Genomic DNA, 17,602 nt, shown 5'->3' with positions numbered 1-17,602 from the left:
ACTTCACTTGTGTAACAGAGAGAAGATTTGTCTCTGTGTCTTGACTAGTGCTAAAGAAAGAAGTTACCTGATTCTGAGCTCAAGGAGTCATTTGATGAAACTGAAATCTGCAAATGTGAAAATCATAAAAGCAAACACTTTTCTTTATACACAACGACAACAACAACAAAACTATGGGACTCACTGCACACAACATTAAAGCCAAGAGCATGGTATGATGCAAAACACATGGATATTTATGGATATTTTCAAGATTCACATTTAAAATAGTTAAAATTAAAAAAAATGGAAGGGATATAGGCCAGATTTTGAAATGTATGGAGCTTTGTAAAGATAAAGATTGGTGAGATTTTCAAAAGCAGCTGAGTAGGTTAGGTACCTAATTCACTAAGGCACTTTATAAATCCCACTAGGTGCCTACCTGCATCTGTAGACACCTAAATACGTTTGAAAATTGGGCTCAAAACCCCCCCACAGATGCTACTGACAAACATCCCCTATGGCAGATAACTCTATAACTACCTAATCTGTGACTTCTCCCAACTTCCTCTTAGGCTTCTATCACTAGATACCCTCTAATATAGGAAACAGGACTAGATCAATCTGACATTTTATCCCAATCCCTATGCCCCTTTGCTACCTTACCTCAGAGCAAACCAGACTCAGCTGTATTTAAGTCATCCATGTAAGTGAAATGTGAGTGAGGTCAGTAGCATTTTAGAAAATGGGTGACATGAAAGTTACCTGGGCAATTCACTCTGTTGAAAAGTGGGAAGTGCATGACGGTTGGAGCGCCCTCTCCTCTGAAGATGTAGCAGTCAGAGGGGTTATCTGGCTCTTGGAGCAATTTCTCGTCTATCTCAGGAAATGGGATGCAGTTTTCTTTACAGTATTTGGCAGTTTGCTTGAGGGCCTGTAAGTGAGGGAATCATGATTATTTTATTTAAAAGAACTGCTGTCCACAAGACCAGATAGCTCAAAACAGATAACTCAAAACCAAACTTTCTCTCTGAGTCCTCTACTAATTGACTAAGCAGAAAACCTCCAGTGGAAACCATACCCTCTACTCTTGGGATAGGAAGAATGTTTGTGTAACAACACATGACCGTCTATAAAGAGCTGGGATTTCCAAAGAAGCTTAAAGGAGCAAGAATTTACTTCCATGGAAAAGTCAATATGGGTTGGCTTAACTCACTTAATTGCCTTTAAATATCTCAGCCCACAGCCATAAGCATAGATCAAACATGGCACATTGAGTCCAGTACACAAGAACAGAGCTAGAAGGTTCATAGCAGCCCATAACTGTTCAATAGGGATAGATCTGAGTGGTTCAGTAGGACCCGAAGGAGAGCGCCATGTAAGCTCAAAAGCTTGTCTCTCGCACCAACGCTAGTAGGTCCAGTAAAAGAAATTACCTCACCCACCTTGGTTCAATAGGAGACATTTTCCTCTATGGGTCAACATTCATCCCCCGTACTCGACACATGAAAGCTCAAGGCTACCAAAGGTTCATCTTTCAGTTAAGGTGAAAAAAAGATGTCCTTCCTTGAGATCACTATGGGGTACTTTTTCTAAGGCACACATGGGAATTTGTTGTCCAACTTCCATTGATTAAGGCACCAAACTGTCCATTGTGCATTTGAAAATCTCCTGCAGAGATCCATTGGGCCCTGGGACATCTCACAAAAGTATTAGTGTTGACTCAAGTTGGCTGACCAACTTGCTACTTGGATGGTAGGATTCTTTCCACTAAACATTCCCCCAGCAGAGTAGAAGGGGATGGGATTCTTTGCTCCCTTCCTATCCTGAACTGTTTTCCAGAAATAAAGTAAAGAAAATACTGCTTGGTTGTTTTTTAAAGATTGTAAATTTCTTTGTTGGATTCTTATCTCTTGGGGTCAGGGACAATGTATTTTTCTGTGTTCAAATATCACCTGGAACAATGGGCCCTTTATTACTAATTTGATTGACTGTAAAAATGTAACAATGATAGGAGTTACCTTAAATGGTTCAAAAGGGCCATAGTCAAAGGAGAGGATCAGTTTCACTTTCCTTTCCGGGCGGAGAACCAGAGGGAAAGCACAGTTTATGGCTATTCCAACATCTACCAAGGAGATGACTTTATCCTTCACCAGCTCAGTAGAGTCAAGAGCAGCTAAAGGAATGTATCCAAAGATAAAATTATCATACTGAGAGATTAGAATCTGCACCTTGCCAGTGGCAGGATTAATAAATAATATTCACTGCAGCTGTGCTTTGGTAAAGTGTATGTATCTTGTGCCCTTATAAAGTAGAGCCACCCCTTCCCCACCCCTCACCTTCTGCTTCCCTTAGTGCCCATTGTACAATATAGTTCTATTATACTTGATCCTTCCATCCACTGGCCATTATACAGTACAACCACCACTTTCTCCTTCCTGCCATTTACGGGGCATCATTATAGGCTGCAGTGGGGTGATCACCTGCTCCGGCCGTAAAAGGCTTAAAATAGCCCAGGAAAGGGCTGTGGCTGGGGAAGGCTGAATGGAGAAGCAGCCTCAGCTATGGCCACGCCCCAATCAGGGCCCAGCTGGCCCTTATAAGAGGGCAGTGGGCCAGGAGCAGACAGTCTCTAGAGGGAGAATGGCCTGGCTGCTTGGAGGCTGAAGAGGGTACCTGAGTGGAGCAGGGCTGGGGAATAGGGCAAGGGAGCTGGGCAGCTCCCACCTGGAAAAGCCCCAGGCTGCGGCCTTGTCAAAGGCCAGAAAGGTATTAGGGTGCATGGGTGCATCCCAGGGTAGGCAGAGGTAGCCGGTCCAAACCCCCCTTGCCTATTATGAGTGGCTTTTACACTGCAGTCTGCCCCAGTGAGCAGGGGCTAGATGGTGACTGGCAGTAGCCCAAGACTGAGGTGAGGTGGGGATAGTGGGTTGGGGTTCCCCTGGGTGGGGAGACCCAGAGAGCGGGTGAACTGCCAGGGGGCAGCGCCCGAACAGAAGGGGCTCCGGTTCCGGGAGGGACACTGGGACCAGCAGCAGCGAGGCACCAGCCTGCAGAGGGCGCTCCAGGTCAAAAGAGCTAATTCCCAGGATGACCTACAGGAGGTGCCACAGGGGTGAGTCTCGCCCCTATTTCATAGGCACTTCTGTAAGCAACACCTATCGTTTAGGTTGCCTAACACTTCCCATTACCCTGTTTTCAATTTTCTTATGAGTTCAGGGGAAGGGGGGGAATAGTATATAGCCATGCAATTAAAGCTCTATTATAATGCCTATGCAGAAGACAGCTTTACTGCAATTTCATGGGGAAGCTTAATTCTGACCTGTCCTAACATTTGAGTGCTTGACTTTACAATTTTAACATAATATTTAGAACATAATACTTAAGCTTGGAAGTATTAGATTTTATTGGTTAGTAAACATGGATTTCACTCTCTATATCAAGGGTCGGCAACCTCTCGCACGCGGCTCGCCAGGGTAAGCACCCCGGCGGGCCAGGCCAGTTTGTTTACCTGCCGCATCGGCAGGTTCGGCCGATCGTGTCTCCCACTGGCCGCGGTTCGCCACTCCAGGCCAATGGGGGCAGCGGGAAGCGGCGACCAGCACATCCCTCGGCCCACGCCGCTTCCCGATGCCCCCATTGGCCTGGAGCGGCGAACTGCAGCCAGTGGGAACCGCGATTGGCTGAACCTGCTGATGCGGCAGGTAAACAAACTGGCCCAGCCCACCAGGGTACTTACCCTAGTGAGCTGCGTGCCAGAGATTGCCGACCCCTGCTTTATATAAACCAATAAAAAATTGTTTCCACTGATAATCACTATTTACTGGTGAGCAAAATAAGAAAAATGCTTCTTGAGAATTTAAATTACAGTAGTTATAAAATAGACTAGTGAATGAATATTAAAAACCGGTATGATTCGTTGATTTAAGGATATTAAGTTTGTATATTTTGACATATGATGTTGACAATTCGTGTTTTAATGTTTTTTAAAGGTTTAAATTTTTTAATCTCTGTGTCTACTGTCATTAAATATTTGTTTGATTCTCCTCTTAATTTTCATCAGCTGCTAGGATTTAAATTGATAAGAATAAAAAAAATGCTTAAAATCTATATTTTCATACAACTGAAGATTGAAATACAAAAAACAAATGCTTAAAATAAGCATTGACACTGTCTGTCAAAATTTAAAAATAAAAATTTAATTCTTCCAACCTGAAAAATAATGTATAGGAAGACAACCCTTTCTCATGTTTCTGTGTGATGTATTTACTGTCAAAACGGGACATCCACACCACAGAGTCAGTAACCCATATTTTACTTACAACATTTGTAAAGAAAGTTATTATTCACTCCCCATTTCCAGGTCAAGAGACCACGAGTGGTTTTTTGCCACATTCTAGCGAAATCCACCACTGAGCCTGTGAGAGGGCACAAACCAGAATTCAAATATCAGATCTAAATATATAAATATATTCAGGCACATCTGAAAATCAGCAGAGATGTTCTTATCTCTTATTTGCTAGTGCAGACAAGAAGCTGTGGGGAAAAATACCAGCGTGTCTTGTATATAGAGCAAAAATTAAAAAGCAAAGCTGATTGTGAGGAAATAAAGGTCATTCTTTACTGAGACAGACAGAAGCTGTGGTATTCTCAGAATCCTGGATTCCCCCATTGTGCCACATAATGACCCACACACACTTGTCTGGATTGAGATGTGTCAGCTGTCAAGTTCTCCCCTGCACAGAACACCTGATGGCAGTATAAATCATTTCCTATATTTCACTATGTAAGATATGTGGCTCAGTTCCTTTAGCTGCTGATTTGAGCTGTGCAAATAGCAGATTTTTTGGTTCCACTGTCGAACAAACAATTACAATTTAAAAATCCCAAATGAATATTTTTAAAAAAATATTCAGTAAAAAGAGAAAGTAAACAAAAAAAATCATTTTAGGTAGAATTAAATGTTTGGCTTTACTCAGAATGAAATTTTTTTTTTTTGAGTTCTAAAAGTTGTTTTAAGTGAAATTGAACCAATTTTTTTTTAATTGTTTTAAACCGAAAAATCAAAACATTTCACTTTGAAAATTTCAGTATGAAATGTTTGGTTTTTTTCTGATTTATTTTTGTTATAAAATAAACAGTTCTGAAAATTTGACACAAATTCATGAAATATTATGGCTAACCCAAATGTGCATTTTTCAGGAAAGAAAATTGAGCTGAAAAATTTCACCCCCTTCTAGTGCTGAGTTCCCTCGCCTCCCATTAGAATTGCTTTGAGCTGAGGAAACACAACCTTCAATTGTTAAACACCCAAAATGGTCAAAATCCAAACATGGCCCGCTTATAATAATAATTTTGAGTCAATCTAAACATTTTGGACAACACAAAATGGCTTTTAGATGCCTAAGTGCTTTTGAAAATACCACTAGGCACCTAAATATCTTTGAAAATCTGGTGCTTTGTGACTTAGGAGCAAAGTCCCACTGAAAGTCAACAGGGCTTATTCTCTGACCTCCCGTTCATGCCTTTTGAAAACACCTTCATTGATATTGATGAAGGGGCTCAGAAACTTCCATAAAGGGTATGACAGAAATCCCTACACATAAACAGGGCTAGTCCACAACAGCTCTGTGCTGAGCAGACATTTGTCAAAAAATGAGAACATGAGAATTATTATTCATGAGGAAGGGTGAACAAGAGCCGAGGGATTTTTTTAACTGAACAGTTCATTGGGCCTGAGTCTCTCCTCACAAAGATGCCAATATCTCCTCATGCAGCTGGTGTACAAGAGGAGATTCAAACTCAATCCACAGGGGATTAAAATGACTTACCTCCTCCGCCTTTAATATTTTCAGTAATTGACTTGTTCTTAGTATCTGAAAAATATATTTGGGTTATCGGTCACTGCACACTATCATTGACAATAATGCAATCACCTAGGCAAGAATCCAGATAAAGATAATGAAACTATAGTCACCAGTTTTGATTTTTAAAGAGTCTAAGGGAGTTAGGTGCTCAAATATCCTTTAATCCCAATGGGATATGGGTACCTAATTCTCTTAGTATCCTTTGAAAACCCAGTCACTGTGAATGCTATTCACTAAAGTCTCACCCTGACCGAGGCAAGTTGAAGGGACAAAGGAATGCTTGTCTCTTATTCTCTAGATCCACTTTGTGCTCATTGAGAGCTCTTTGGAAATAACTTGTGAAAATCATACCCATCAGTTCTGGGAACATTCCCTACTTCCATGGCAAAGCTTTCTGATGTAGATGGATCTCGAAAAAAAAATACACTGAACTTTGACCCTTGTGGAGGGAGGTCTCATTTCAGTTTCAAGAGTCTCCACGTTTGTTTGCTTTGTCTCCTCTACTACTCTGGCTCTACTAGGAAGCCAAACTAGGACTAATTTAGCCCTGGCTACTTACATAGAATCGTAGAAATGTAGGAAAGGAAGGGGCCTTGATAGGTCATCTAGTCCAGTTCTGTGCACTGAGGCAGGACAAAGTATTATCTACACCATCCCTGACAGGTGTTTGTCTAATCTGTTTTTTAAAACTTCCTGTGTCAGAGATTTCACAACCTCCCTAGGGAATTTATTCCTGTGCTTCACTACCCTGACAAGAAGTTTTTCCTAATATCTAGCCTAAATCTCTCTTGCTGCAATGTAATTGCATTGCTTCTTGTCCTGTCCTCAGTGGTTAAGGGGAACAATTTATCACCCACCTCTTGATAACAATCTTTTACGAATTGAAAACTGTTGTCATGACCCCCTCAGTCTTCCCTTCTCCAGACTAAATAAAGTGAATGTTTTCAATCTTTCCTCACAGGTCCTGTTTTCTAGATCTTTAATTATGTGCGTTGCTCTCCCCTGGACTTTCTCCATTTGTCCATATCTTTCCTGAAGTTTGCTGCCCAGAACCGGACACAGTGCTCCATCTGAGGCCTTATCAGTGCTGAGTAGAATGGAAATATTACTTCTTGTACCTTGCTTATAGCACTCCTGCCATGTGCTCTGTGATTGCACATAATATGTGTGCAAAGAAAGCTCTTGCTAAATATTTTGGGAGTACAATGAAAATTCCTTCTCCGTGCAGAGAAGGAGTCTCTTTTTATTTCCAGTAACTCACAATTACTCAGTGGTAGCCGCCACACAGGACAGGGAATCTCTACAAAACATTGGACTTTAAAGCTCTGGGAGTGGGCTGTGAATATTTGGTCCGAAGACCCATGAGGAACTGTGTTCATACAGATTTAGATGTGTCACCTAGAGATGATGAGGGTGAGAATTATTGTTTGCTCTGAAAGACTAGAAGACATGACCCCCAGAGATCTTGGCAAAATGCAGTAAGCTCATTTACTTCCCTCATTTACTGATGGGTAAATCTATAGTAACTCCAATCACTTCCTCTTCCCAACGTATGCCACTGTTGCAGAGAATAGCATATGACTACAGAATGCCAAAGTCCTATAAGCTGCAGTATTCATTAGACAGATTGGTAAAGATATATATATGTATGTAGGTAGGTTTAAAGCCAGAAAGGACCATTAGGTCATCTAGTCTGATCTATTGTATAGCATGGGCCACACAATTTCATCCAGTTACCTTCACCAAGCCTGTCAACTTGTGTTTAACTAAAGCATCTCTTCCAGAAAGGCATCCAATCAGATTCCACCACTTCCCTTGGGAGTTTGTTCCAATGGTTAATCACCCTCATCAATAATATGTGTGCCTTATCTCTCACTTTGATTTGTCCGACTTTAACTTCCCGCCATTGCTTCTTTTTATGCCCTTCCCCTGCTAGATTTGAGAGTATGCCTGTATTTTCTCACTGTGAAGGTATTTAAACACCATAAATCTAATCACCTCTTGGACTTCTTTTTCATATATTAAACAGACTGAGCTCCTTAAATTTCTCAATGTATAAGACTTGGCATCATTTTTGTGACACATCTCTGCATTCAGCTTCAATATCTCAATGTCCCATTTTCAAATATGGACACCAGAATTAGACACAGTATTCAAGTATCAATTCCAGGCAATGGATTGGGAATCAATTCAAGGCAGTTCTACTCCTGGCTTTGCCAAAAGTTTTCTAGGTGATATTTGAGAAGTCACATAGGCTGGGATTTGTAAGGGATTAAACACTCATATCCCACTGAATATCAATTTTAACTTGTTGAGATTCCTTTGAATTTCCCCACTTTATTTCTCATTGAACCTCAGTTCCCCATCCTAAATTTTTGAAAGCTTCTCAGATACTTTGGTAGTGACCATCAAAGAGTTGCCTATATTATTTAAGAAACAGGAGCTTCCCAGGAGGCTTTGGTCCTGAGCACACACTCAGAAAACAGAGAACATGAGAATTACTCATGAGACTATGTAATGAACAATCTGGATATGATTATCTTCTCAAGCAGGAGTAGATCAGAAGCAATTCCACCGCTGTCAATGCAGTGGTGCTAGTCTGAATATGTGTTAGCAATCACTTTACTTGTAAGGGATTTCCTGATCCGGCTTGTAGGCTATGGGGCTCTAAGGGAGACATGTGATCTAGGTTTTTAAGCAGTCATTCTGAATAAAGCCAGCCTAGATCAAGGTGGGGAGAGTTTTGCCTCTCTGTCTTAGGGGGCAGCCTGCTTTTTCTCTCTATATTTTTATTTACTGAGTATTAAGGTTCTGGATTTTTTTAAAAAATAAAGTAATATTACACTGCAACCTTCTAGCAAGAGTATTTAAGGTTTTTATCCAACTTCTTTGTTTGAATGCTATGAACATAAAAGCAGTTACAGCTATAGGGTCAGAGCGAGAGATCCAGGATTATATACACCTACCTGGTGAAAAGCCTCCTGGTGAAGCTCCTGCTGGCTCACTCTGCAATGAGCCTTCCATATCACCTGAAAATGTCATAAGGATTGCCAGTCATTTCACACAGCCACAGACAATAACACAAATATCTAAGGGCTGGTTTAAACTGAAAACTTAGGTCAATTTAGCTACTTCATTCAAAAGTGTGAAAAATTCACACCCCTGAGAGACGTAGTAAAGCTGACCTAAGTCCCAGTATAGATACAGGTAGTTTGATGGAAGAATTAGCCTAGCTACCTCCTCTCAAGGGGGTAGACTAACTACAATGATGGAAAAACCCCTTCCATCACTGCAGGAAGTATTGAAAAACAGCACTATGGTGACACAACTGCAGTGCCATAGCTGTGCCATTGTAACAGCTGTAGTAGTATAGACAAGGCCTAAGAAACAACACACAGATAACAATGAAGATATTCTCCAATAGCCCAAGGACAAAGTTGTTAGTTTAAATACCTCGGGATAGATTCTTCCCTCTCCTTCCCTACCTCTAGTCTGGAATGTCTCCACATTTTGCCAGGTTTTTTTTCCTTTTCATCTTATCAAAAAATTATCCCTTCCTGTGTATCCACATGGCTACAATCAGTGTCCAGACTTTATTATTTCCCTTCTGAACTACTACAGCCTCTTCCCCTATTGCCTCACAAAAACATTCATTAATTCCCCTCTGGTCGGTCCAAATTCTACCTCTAATATCATCTTCCCCGTTGTCTGGCAATATGGTCACATCAGCTCACTTTTGGAAAGTTTTCTGTCAAAACTATTTTTAGCTGCAAAATAAGGGTGTGAGAAGTTTGGGTTGTTACCGACATTATTATGAAAATCCCCCAAATTTCAATGAAAACAGAAATTTTATATATTTAAAATAATTCCATTTAATCAAAAAGCTATTCTCTCTCTCTCTCTCTCTCTCTCTCTCTCTCTCTCTCATACACACATGCGCACACACATATGACATGGTCTAGTTTGTTGATTAGCACTATAATGAATTCCATAAATAAAAATGTATAGATTTACAAACTATGGTTGCAGATGCAGAGGCTGCAATACTCATTGAAGGCTGGGTATCACAGAGGAGAAAGCCAAGAGATGGAGTTGTGAGTGTGACCGTGAAAAGGAAGCACAGAGATTGAGCTGCTTGGGCACAGAGCTCTTTGAGTGGCAGACATGGGGATTTCTGAGCAAGGAAACTGCTGGTTTTATTGTTCCTACTATGTTCAGGGAGACATGATTTACTGTACATTTTTTTTTGTAAATAAAGATTAGACCAAATGTACCTGACTTGTATAATCTATTCCTCCCCCAATAACATGGCTCTGAAGGCCCCAACTATTGGCTAATGACTTAGAACAAAACAGGCAGCCATAGATAGATAGATAGATACACTTACCAGCTTCAGGTTCAATGGTGGGTGCTGGAAACCCCTTGACTATTCCTTCCGGACAACCTGAAAATGCCATTAGGATTATCAGTCATTTCATATACCCATGGACAATCACATAATCAGCGAGGAAGCAACATTCAGGTTACAAAGATCACAGTCAAGATTTTCAAGTTTCATAAGGAACAAAATTTGTAGAAAGTAGAGGAAATCCAATTTTTTTTTTACCTGAAATAGTTTTTCAACCAAAAACAAAAGTTGGGGGTTGAATTTTTTCATTGTTTTCATGAATGACTCGAATAAGAAAACTGATTTTTTTCCCAATAAATTTGTTTTGGTTTTGATAAAAAAAATCATTTTTTAGAAAATTGTTAATGAAATATTTTTGATTTCTGGTATTTCAGTGAACAACCAGTGTTTTCCCCCCGGGGGAGGGGAAGGGAATGGCCCTTTATAGACATCAGCACTAGACACATCTGGTAAGTAATTCCACTTCTATCATTGGAATGACCATGGACTACAATGACCTACTTTCTTTAGATGGTGAATGTGATTCCTTTTCTCCCTTAAAGAAGCCAAAGAATATATCTGGAAAAAAAACCCCTCAATTAGGCAAAACAGTTATTTCACAATACATTGACAATAATTCAGTCCTTTAGAACACAAATTTTAGGCCACAATGATTTAGGAGAAAAAAATATATTGATGAAATTATACCACATCCATTTCTGTCTACTCTCCACCAATCTTGTCACTAAATCTCTATCTTGTCATTATCCCATGTTGAACACTCGCTCAGTGTGCTGCTGTGTCCCCTCTAGAGGTGCCTGGGACACTTACAGAAGTTGATGTCACTTCTATTTGTGATTGAACTAAAGGGGGACAAAGTGACACTTGGAGTGGGCATGGCTTATATATCCCTTTCTGTCTGCCCATATGACTCAAACCATCATCTAGACCTATTACTTCCCATTTGACATATTGACTTATTAAGGGTTTTTTAAATTTATAAAACTAGAGCTGATATAAATGTTTTGACCAACATTTTTTCCTGTCTGAAAATGTGGCTTCATCAAAGTTGAAAACTTCCATTAAATATCAGTTTTGATCTCCTTTTGTTTTTAAAAAAAATTCCAGTAGGAAACTATAAAAGGAAACAAACAAAGAAAAAACAATGTAAGATGACACTTTATTTCATTTTTTAGAAGCCAAAAAAATATCATTTTTCTATTTTTGGTGTTTGAATTTTCACTGCATTTTACAATCTCTCTTTTCCTTTTGTATTTCTCGTCCTCTTTTTTTTTAACTCACTGGGGGAAGTAGCAGGTGGAGAAATATAAAAAGATGGGAGAAAAGTGGAGTAAATCCCAATTTTTCACACTTATTTTACTATTTTCCAAGTAGAAAAAGTTGGGCATTTTTTCCCACTGAAAATTGTGGGTTTCTGATTTCCTCTAATAAAAATTAAAAACAGCCAGTCTAAGAACCTTTGATAGAACCTAAAATAGAATAAATAACTAAATAAAAAAAGTCTGCAGAAATTGAAACACCATCACCTTCAGCAGCACACACAAAGAGATGCAGTTTGCAGTGTGCTGTAAAAGTCCTTACACCTAGGTTATTTTAGAGCAGTGCAGGAAGCTTGTTCTGGAGTTGATAAAGAAGACTCCACTCTAGAGAGTCCCATCCAGCACAAAGTTGAGGACCTGAGCTCTGACTCCAGTGTGCTATGAGGACAGAAACTGGCATACCTTTTATGACTTTTTCATTTTCTGTTTTGCTGCCAATGGCACTTCCCCACAAACCTGAAAACAAGAAGGAAAAGAGTATAAAAGGATTTGACTCTGTTTACTTACACAGGTTCTACTTAGGGTTGATCAAGGTATTTTGGTTTTTATTGCTTTTGCGCTGAACATTTTTATTGTGAGGAGGTTATCTTTTCCTTTCTTTTCTGAAAAGGCAAACATTTTCCACTGAACATTTTCACAGTAATAAAAAAAATATTATCACATTTTCCAGAGCAGGGGGAGAGAAATTCCCACCATTACTAGTTCCATGTTAAGAATCTATTCTGCTATGTAAGGAGGTCTCTAGTTTGGGTCAAGAAATAGAACCATGGAAACACATGCCAAAGATCATAAAGTCTTGCAGTCATAGACCTTGAGGCAGAAGGGACCATGAGATCATCAAATCTGACCTCCTGCAAACCACATCCCACAAACACTACCGAAGACCCACTAAATCCATCAACCATAATTAAACTAAAGTATCACAATCCTCAGAAGACTAAACTATTACCACCACTTGTAGGAGTGTGGTAATTAAGGTTATTCATTAATTAGATTCCTCACCAATATCCAATGGACTGTCCTCCAGATGGCCCAAAATGTAGCAAAGGGTCAAATTCTGATCTCAATTACACTAGAGTAAACCACAAGAATCTCTGTTCAAGTCAATGAAGTTACTCTGAGGTATAACAGAGTACAAATTGGCCCATATCCTCTAGAGAGCAAGAAAAAATTACTGCTGGGATTTACACAGGAGCTTAAGGTAGTTAGATGCCCAATTCCCAATGAAATTGAGATTTGGGAACCTAACTCCTTTTAAAATTCCTAAAATGTAAGCTTGTTGGTTAAGGCTGGGTTTTCAAAGGAGCATAAAAGGCCAAGCAACACAAACATTGGTTATCAACTCAGGCTATATCTACACTATAGACCTTAGAGAGACACAGCTGTACTGCTGCTGCCATGTCGCTGTAAGGTCTCCTGTGTAGCTGCTCTATGCCGATGGGACAGCTCTCTCCCGTCAGCATAAACCATGCCCAAAAAGCAGCGGTAGCTACGTCGGCGGGAGAGCATAAGTATAATGGGATTTAAAGAAGATTTGGATACGTTCATGGAGGATAGATCCATCAATGGCTATTAGTCATGATGGGTAGGGATGCAATCCCATACTCTGGGTGTCCCTAGCCTCTGATTGCCAGAAGCTGGGTGGGGAAAATAGGAAGACAAATCACTCAATGATTGACTGTTCTGTTCATTCTCTCTGAACCACCTGGCATTGGCCACTGTCGAAAGACTGGATACTAGGCTAGATGGACCTACTAGGCCAGATGGACCTTTGGTCTGACCCATTCTGACTGTTCTTATTGAAATGAAATAGTTCGACTCACCTGAACCAAAACTGTTTTTTTTTATTTTTGTTTTGTGAAAAAAATGTAATTTTAATTTTTTGTTCTTTTTCAGGAAAGGAATTTCTTTTGACAACTCAAAATTTTTTATGGCTTATGAAAACTGTTTTTTACCCCGCTCAACTATCTACATAAAAGCTCTCTAATATATGTAAATATTTCTCCATTTTAGAATTCCATGGTTTACTTCCGATATCTATGCATCTAACCACCCTCAGTTGTCTCCATCTGCTAAGAAACAGGGGCATGATCACATTAGTGAAATTTTGTTTTGTTCTGAATTGGAATGAAAACAAAACAAAATGAAAAATTCCCTGCAAAAAGAAGTGTTCAAGACAATTTTAGTTTGGTCAATCAAAAAAGTTTCATTGTGATTTTGACTTTTTATTTCATGTTAATTTATTTTTTATAAAATTAATTTTGAAGCAAAATGTCTTCTTGAAACTAAAAACTGAAAGGCTTCATTTTGGTATTTTCTAAATGATTTTCTTGGGGTCATTGTGATTTTGACTTTTTATTTCATGTTAATTTATTTTTTGTAAAATTAATTTTGAAGCAAAATGTCTTCTTGAAACTAAAAACTGAAAGGCTTCAGTTCAGAAACAGGGGCATGATCACATTAGTGAAATTTTGTTTTGTTCTGAATTGGAATGAAAACAAAACAAAATGAAAAATTCCCTGCAAAAAGAAGTGTTCAAGACAATTTTAGTTTGGTCAATCAAAAAAGTTTCATTGTGATTTTGACTTTTTATTTCATGTTAATTTATTTTTTGTAAAATTAATTTTGAAGCAAAATGTCTTCTTGAAACTAAAAACGGAAAGGCTTCATTTTGGTATTTTTCTAAATGATTTTCTTGGGGTCATTGTGATTTTGACTTTTTATTTCATGTTAATTTATTTTTTGTAAAATTAATTTTGAAGCAAAATGTCTTCTTGAAACTAAAAACTGAAAGGCTTCATTTTGGTATTTTTCTAAATGATTTTCTTGGGGTCAAAACTGACCTATACTCATGGAAAGTTTTTACTTTGTTGGATCATTTTTGATCAGCTCAAGTTATAGCTAAAAGTGAATGGAGCGATTGCTGGTGAGTTTCTTGTGAAATTATTCTTTCATGCTCCAGGAATTTTATTGTGTTATTAATGATGTTAGCTTCAAGATGCATAATTTTATATTGTTAAATCTAAATAAGTAAATAAGATAATAAATAAAGTGTGCCTCCACCTAAAAAGATATACTAAACTAGGACAAAGGGGAAAAGAAAACAATAGTGAGTTTGAATTTTTCTCAAAAAAAAAAAAGATTTTGCATGAAGAAAAATTCCCAGCAGTAGTAGATGTTACCTGGATTTTCCATGTTTTGTGAAATTTTCTGCCATAGTTTTACTGATATTTTAAGAAATTTTTTAAGGTTTTGTTTCACTTACTCTTTTCTTACTGAAAATCAAGATTTTTGCTAAAGAAAATCAAATTAAAATATGTTTTTGATAAAATTTCTAGGGGAAACAAAGGAAACAAATATTACAGAAAATGTCATGCAATGTGAAAAAGGGGCCCATTAATAATCCTGCTGAACAAAAAAGATTTAAATGTTTTGAATTTTTTTCACAATTTGTTTTTTCATTTTCAATCACCTCTAAAGACAACCTTTACATCTCTGCTGCCTCGGGGAGTTGCATGTAGATGAAATAAATGACAGGCTTCTTTACACTGATATTACCTGTAGATTTGGTTGTTTGTTTTTACCTGGAGAGTATTCAGTTACTTTGGAAAAACTTTGCTCATCCACTGCTGCATAGATGGGGTAGGGGTTATTTCCATTCTCAGAAGCACTCTGCTGCTCAGACAAGTGTCCCTTGTCCAGCTGTAAAGACAAGTTTTTATAGGTTCAGACAAACACACTCCTAATTTAAAACTATGATTGTAACATTGCCTATAGTCCCTGCCCTGACAGCTCAGTCCAAGCCTGAGCTCAGGGAGACAACACATATCCACATGCTGAGATGATAGCTAGACAGATATGGAGTTGACCCTCAGTCACCCAGGGGTATACATGAAGTAACTCAAGTAACGCTGCAGAATTCAGTGGAGCCACTCAGCATTCATTTATTTATGAGACCAACCTTCCTCAATGACTAAGTGGTCAAGCCATTAGCCTAAGACTTAATCCCCACTTCCCCTGCGGACTCCCTGAGGGTATGTCTACACTCTACACTAAGCCCGGCATCTGACTCAGGTGTGAGCCCAAGACCCTTTTCTGTGCACACACAAATCAGTCTGACTTGGCTCAGCATGGACTCAGGACCCAAGGTCTTAGGTCCTTAATAGAGGGTTGGGTCAGAGCCAGTGTCCCACAGCGACTCAGGTCCAAGCCCTCTTGTTTTGCTGTGTGGACTCAAATCAAGCCGCAGTCTCGAGTCAGAAGGTTGGGTAGTACAATAGGACCACATTAGCATGGCTGTGACACCTAGGTCCAGCAGCTGTAGGTACATCTGCACTGCAAAGCGAAACCCACAGCATCAAGTCTTAGAGCCTGGGGTCAATTGACTTGGGTCACAGGGCTTGGGTGGTGGAGCTAAACACAGCAGTATAGACATTCTCCTGTGGGCTGGAGCCCAGGGTCCGAGACCCGCCCCCATCACCAGGTTTCAGAGCCCAGCTCTAGCCCAAGCTCCAGCCCCGACCTATGTTACTATTTTTAACCCAGAAGCCTGAGCCCCACGAGTCCAAGTCAATTGATCCAGGCCCTGAGACTCAGCATTGCAGGTTATTCTTTGCCCAGGTTTACACTGCAGTGTGGACACTCCAGCCCAGGCTTGGAAATGTCAGGTACACCAGACCCAGATTTACAATGCAGTGTAGACATACCGTATGTGGTCTTGAGCAAATCAAGCAGGGCCAGTTTTTTAAAGGTATTTAGGCACCCTGGGGGATTTTCAGAAGCATGTAGGCACCTAAATCCCATTGAAATCAATGGGTGCTAGGTGCCTGCGTGCTCATCCCACAAGGTGATACCTTTAAAATCTGGCCTTTGGGTGCTCGGTGCCTCAGTTTCCTCTCTGTACACTTCCCCACTTCAAAGAGATGTTGTGAGGCTAAACACAGTAAAAGATCACAAAGCACCCTGGTACTTTGGTGAGTGGGGCCAGACAAGGACCTTAGAAAGTTACAAAAGGAAAAGTTTTTCACCCACCTCATGTAACATTCCATAGACCACAGTGTAGGCCCAGAACTCAGTCAGGGAGTAATTTTCATCTTTAGCTGCCTCGAGAAGCATTTTTGTTGCCTTTGGGACACTCCAGGTGTATTTGGAAAGTCTAGCACACATACTTTCCTCCAAGGCCTGCAATTTCTCTGTCCAGTCCCCATTTTTGTAGAGAGACGACATACACCTATTACAGAGACAAAACACAGATGGTAAGGAGAACAGGATATGGGCTATTTTCCCCAGCCAGTTCAATATCTGCATAGTTATTTATTAGAATATTCTCACTCATCGTTCCATCATTGCAATGCATTTGTAACCCGCAAGGATCACATGGCTGGCTGGATAGATGCTGTTGAAAGCCACAGCATCAGCAGAGATAAAATCCAAATCCCCCAGGTCCTTACCAGGCTGAGCAAATGGAGAATCACCATTAGCAATACACCCTGACACCGAGTTTGAACAGCTCTGGTTACATTCAGGACATTTGTAACATCCACAGATTTGCCCAGCCCATCATGACTCTGCCGCCCTAACATTGACTTCGGTAGGACTATTTGTGCAAAAAGGTTGGAAGGGGAACGATGGTTCAGTGCTTAGGGCACTTGTCTAGAACTTGGGAAATGCGGGTTCTGCTCCCTGCTCTCCCAGAGATTGTAGCCCTGGTTCTCCATAGGAAAAGGGGGATACAGGCACTTTCCTACCTCACAGGGGTGTTCTGAAAATAAATGCTGTGGTGCTCAGATACTATGTTAATGTGGGGCAGATAAGTAACTACGATAATTAGGAAGTCACCCACTGGTATCAGTCTCCTTTTGAATTGCATCAACAACAGAGTGCCTAACTCCCTTAGGCTCCTGTGTCAATTGCTACGCACTGTGAATAAGGCTATCAGTATGTGGCCCTGTTAGATTAGCTGGATGTTCTGAAGGACACAGTCTCCTTTTCCATTGAGAAACTAACTTTCCACCCTATCCTACAACCTT

General features: G+C 39.9%; 1 protein-coding gene across 1 annotated transcript in view; it reads right to left on the bottom strand.

Moving 5' to 3' along the window:
* LOC135886228 (cytosolic phospholipase A2 gamma-like) overlaps nucleotides 1-17,602 on the bottom strand; it is a 40,985-nt gene that overhangs the window by 12,577 nt on the left and 10,806 nt on the right. Inside the window, exons 4-13 of the mRNA XM_065414062.1 lie at nucleotides 16,605-16,803; nucleotides 15,158-15,275; nucleotides 11,976-12,029; nucleotides 10,756-10,812; nucleotides 10,234-10,290; nucleotides 8,813-8,875; nucleotides 5,811-5,855; nucleotides 4,302-4,397; nucleotides 2,001-2,155; nucleotides 745-913 (exon numbers count right to left, since the gene is read on the bottom strand). Coding sequence (XP_065270134.1) covers nucleotides 745-913; nucleotides 2,001-2,155; nucleotides 4,302-4,397; nucleotides 5,811-5,855; nucleotides 8,813-8,875; nucleotides 10,234-10,290; nucleotides 10,756-10,812; nucleotides 11,976-12,029; nucleotides 15,158-15,275; nucleotides 16,605-16,803 — 1,013 coding nt within the window. The remainder of the gene's footprint in view (nucleotides 1-744; nucleotides 914-2,000; nucleotides 2,156-4,301; nucleotides 4,398-5,810; nucleotides 5,856-8,812; nucleotides 8,876-10,233; nucleotides 10,291-10,755; nucleotides 10,813-11,975; nucleotides 12,030-15,157; nucleotides 15,276-16,604; nucleotides 16,804-17,602) is intronic.

This window comes from Emys orbicularis, chromosome 12 (assembly GCF_028017835.1).
Source record: "Emys orbicularis isolate rEmyOrb1 chromosome 12, rEmyOrb1.hap1, whole genome shotgun sequence".
NCBI lineage: Eukaryota > Metazoa > Chordata > Testudines > Emydidae > Emys > Emys orbicularis.
Note: the sequence above shows the minus strand (reverse complement) of the source record. Positions and strands in the feature narration are given on the sequence as shown.